The 4,260-nt window shown below is 42.9% G+C and overlaps 1 protein-coding gene across 1 annotated transcript in view; it reads right to left on the bottom strand.

Moving 5' to 3' along the window:
• Nucleotides 1-4,260, bottom strand: part of Cdh17 (cadherin 17, LI cadherin (liver-intestine)) — a 50,862-nt gene that overhangs the window by 21,815 nt on the left and 24,787 nt on the right. The window contains exons 9-10 of the mRNA XM_013012403.1: nucleotides 1,435-1,650; nucleotides 890-1,032 (exon numbers count right to left, since the gene is read on the bottom strand). Of these exons, the coding sequence (XP_012867857.1) occupies nucleotides 890-1,032; nucleotides 1,435-1,650 (359 nt within the window). The remainder of the gene's footprint in view (nucleotides 1-889; nucleotides 1,033-1,434; nucleotides 1,651-4,260) is intronic.

Raw genomic sequence — 4,260 nt, 5'->3', positions numbered from 1 at the left:
AAAAAGCCAGAAGTGGTGCTGTGGCTCAAGTGGTAGAGCGCTAGCCTTGAGCTGAAGAGCTGAGGGACAGCGCCCAGGCCCAGAGTTCAAGCCCCACGACGGGACAATTTTCAAAAAAAATAAAATAAACAGAAAAAAAATACAAAAAAGAAAAGAAAAATGCATGGTCTTCAAAATCTAAGGCAAAGCCCTCCTTCCAAGAAGAGGCCTGCTCTGGATGTCTTGCAAGCTGTCCTTTCTTTTCCCAATGTATCCTCCCTTCATCAGTTCTGCCCACTGTTGGGGAGAGTTTCAAAGAATCCTTGTTTCTCTCTCCTAGTAAGGAAGCTGCACAATTAGCCTACTCCAAGGAAGGCTGAGAGTGAGTACACAGGACCCTGAAGAACTCCCTTGTACATGTTCCTTCCATTTACTGATTCACAGGTCCAGGTCCTCTCCAGAATGAGCACTCCTTACAACAGATAATGAGTCTAATGCAAATGTGCAACCCCAATACCTGTCTGCTTCCCAAAATAAGACAAAAAGCTCAAAAACCACTGAAAGAATAGACAGCTAATAGTGTAAAACTGTCACTTCATCATAACAGGGATGATTTATCAGAATCACTTCCACAGTGTTAAACAAAGATTTGACCTTCAATAGCTGTCAAATTACTGGGTTTCAAACCTTCTGCACTGGAACTTGCTAAAATCAAGTTCTCCCAGCAAATCTACATCCATGTGAAGAAGAGGAATGTGGAACACAGGAAGAATGATGCTCATTTCTTCTCCATGTTTATGTAACCTGTGTTCCCTAGCAGAACAGTTACTGAATTGTTTCCTGTTTTAAGACTGAGTAAGTGCTAGCTCAAATGCTTCTTAACCTTCTAGGAGTCTGCATACACCGCTACCCGTCTTTTTTGAATGAAGGTCTTTTTGTATATCTGTGCACATTTGTCTAAAACTGTATATGGATCTTGTGATGCACAGTGATTAGGAACCATTGTTTTGAAAGTGTGCAAGAAGTAGGGGAGAATGTCTCCTGATATTGAAGCTGATGAGAGAAGACAGAACTTTCACAAAGATTCAATTCTCCTCCACTTTCATATCCATTCCCTCTGAGTCCAAAAGCAAGATTAGGAAATACAATTCATTTGCCTGTTTGTGATCATGGTGGTTCCAAGAATGTGACTGGGAGGTCTTTAACAATCAGGATAGCAATTGCTCTGCAACAAAATCCAACAGAGCAATGTTGCTTGGGCTACATCTCTAGCCTTCATGAAAACATGCATTTCACCCAGGAAGCAAGGAATTCTTAAATGGCACCATTCTATAATATATCCAGGCATTGGAGCCACCACAGACAACAGAACAATACGAGGTATTCAAGCGCCCAGCCAATCCTAACAGACGGAGAGTAATTACTTGTGATTATGACAGCAAATGTGATACTGACCTCCATTGGACACCTCTACCGTTAAATTGTACTGAGGACTATCTTTCTTCTTCAAGGACTGTTTAGCTAACTGGAACTTCCCCTCATATTCTTCAATCATGAAGAGTCCATCTATAGGAACTTTGGGGGTTTGTTCCACAATTTTGTACTTCAAAATGCTGTTGAAAGTGTTTGCTTCATCCAAGTCATGCGCAATGAAGATTCCAATACTGGCACCTGGGAGCAAGTAAAGAGGAAAAACAGGCTCCATGTGACATATTTTTAAATCGTCTCACTGATATAACCAAATCACACAACATGGCCCTTTACAATAGTATGTCATTTAATACACACCAGTTTTTAAAAGACAAAAGAAATGGTCTCGCTGGATAAACAAGGACCTAGGAAACACATGGAATAGTTTTGGATTAGCAGACAAACGCTTTTAATTTTATTTTAACTCCTTAACCTTTCCTATGATGTGAATTTATATATACATATATATATAATACACTAATACACACACACACACACACATACACACACACACACACACACACACACACACACACACACACACACACACACACACACACTGCAGTGTATTAGTTAGCCAGGACTGCTATAAAGTGTTGTGGCCCAACTGACTTAAATAAGAGAAATCTGGTTTTTTTCTCAGTTCTGAAGGATGCATAACAGATCAAGGTTGTTTATTTCTGAGGCCTCTCTCTGGCGTTCTCTTCCCTAAGCCTTCCTGTCATCTTCTCTCTGCCTCCTTGTGTCCAAATTTCCTCTTGTTATAAAACACCAATCATAATAGTTTATAGCCAACCATAAACACCTCATTTTACCTTAATTTCCTTTTTAAAGACCCTGTCTCCAAAGAACCACATTCTGAAGTATTAGAAGTAGAGCTTTACTGTATGAAGGGGGCGGGGCACAATTCAGCCCACCCAAAGGGATAAGACTTCAAGACACAAATCTGGGGGACACGGTTCAGGACAAGTGTCCATCTAACCCGTATCCACCCACATTCTCAGCATCAGACCTTTGAAAACAGGGACATCAGAGACAGAACTAGTTAAGGATATTGAAATGAAATCATTCTGGATTTATAGTAACCTTAAGTCCTTATAAGAAGGAGATACGCAGGGACACACAGAGAGGAGCTGATGGTGTGAAGGAGGACAGAAATCAGAGTTATGCTGCCACCAGCAGCCAATGTGAGCCAAAAAGGGCAGAGATTCTCACCTAGAGACTAGAACCTTCACCCTTGATTTTTGCTGCCTCCAGGACTGCGAGAGGATACTTTTCTCTTGTTTTAAGCCACCAAGTGTCTGGTGGTTCATTACAGCAATGCTAGGACATTCATAGCCATATGGTTGAAAGGAATAGGGAGAGACCAACTTCAAAGAGCAACTGGCTCCACTCAGAAGATAGCACAGGCCAAACAACAGGCACACACACCCTGCCTACCATGCTGCAAGCTACCAACCTAAGTATTTTATTCCCGTGACTGTCGGTCAGGGAGCAGCAGAGGTCAGTGCCCATGACTCTGTGCTCTGCCAGCTAGGGTAAGTTCTGAGAGGCTCCTAAACATCTTGTTCCATGAAATGGGAATTGTGGGGTTTTTACATATGCTAAGAATCTCACCTGAGAGTGAAGACTTGAATTCATTCTAGTCTTTTTTTAAAGACAGGTCTCATTTTGTACTTTCTTCTTTAACTCATAATCCTCCAGCCTCCATCTCCTAAGGGCTGGGATTACAGGAATATCCCATCACAACATCTGGGTGGTGCAGGGTCTTGAGGCTTGAACTCAGGACCTGGGCACTGTCCTTGAGCCATTTTGTGCTCGAGGTTAGTGTTCTACCACTTGAGCCACAGCACTACACTCAGGTTTTTCCAAGTTTAATGAAGATAAGAGTCTCATGGACTTTCCTACCCAGGCTGGCTTTGAATCGTAATCCTTAGACCTCAGCCTCCTGAGTAGCTAGGACTGCAAGCATGAGCCATCGGTGCCTGGCAGATTCAACCATTTTTAACATAGTTTTCATGAACTGCCTGATAGGGAGACTGAGAAGAGTATCTTGGTTTGGTGAGCTGGAAAAAGGAAATTGCCTACACTGATTCTTCAATGGAACAGGCCCAGGCATGTGTTTCTCATGGACTGGGTTAATGGGCCATGGTGAACGACAGGACAGAAGAGAACATGTATCTAGTGGAGCAGCTACTGCCCATTTCCGAATCCATCATGACTGGTTGGTCTCTGTGGGATGTACAAGTCCTGGTAAGGTGTCTGTGTGAGATAAAAGGATGCCCTGCAGAATTCTGTGATCCATTGGTGTCTGAGCAGTTCTGTTTCAGATATTTCCACTCAGCAAGTGAGTATGACACAAGAATACTGTTCTCTAACTCCACAGGAAACTTCTACCTGTCAGGGGCATCATGAGGGCTATTGGTGTCCAGTAGCACCCCTTTGGTGGGAGTAAAAAGACTCTTTCATAAGCCAGAGTTCAAGGAACACCATGCCTCTGAGTGACTGAGCTAGGACAAATGGTAGACCAAGCCACTCAGAGGCAAACCCAGCCACACTTGAGAGTACCCAGAATACTTTGGGGAAGCAGGGACTTCAAGAGAGGCTAAATTCCTTGTATAAATATGGTATAAACAATGAGATGTACAAGACATTATGTCAAAAAGTGAACTTTACAACTGTGGCACGGGACTGGGGTGGGAGGTAGGGGGGGAGATGGGAAGGGATGGGAAGGGGAAACAAAGGAGGAGGCAACAATGTTTGATAAGAAATGTACTCATTACCTTGCCCATGTAATTGTAACTCCTCTGT

The sequence above is a fragment of the Dipodomys ordii genome, unplaced genomic scaffold, assembly GCF_000151885.1.
Source record: "Dipodomys ordii isolate 6190 unplaced genomic scaffold, Dord_2.0 Scaffold17, whole genome shotgun sequence".
In the NCBI taxonomy this organism is placed as follows: Eukaryota; Metazoa; Chordata; class Mammalia; order Rodentia; family Heteromyidae; genus Dipodomys; species Dipodomys ordii.
This window is presented reverse-complemented; position numbering and strand designations above follow the sequence as displayed.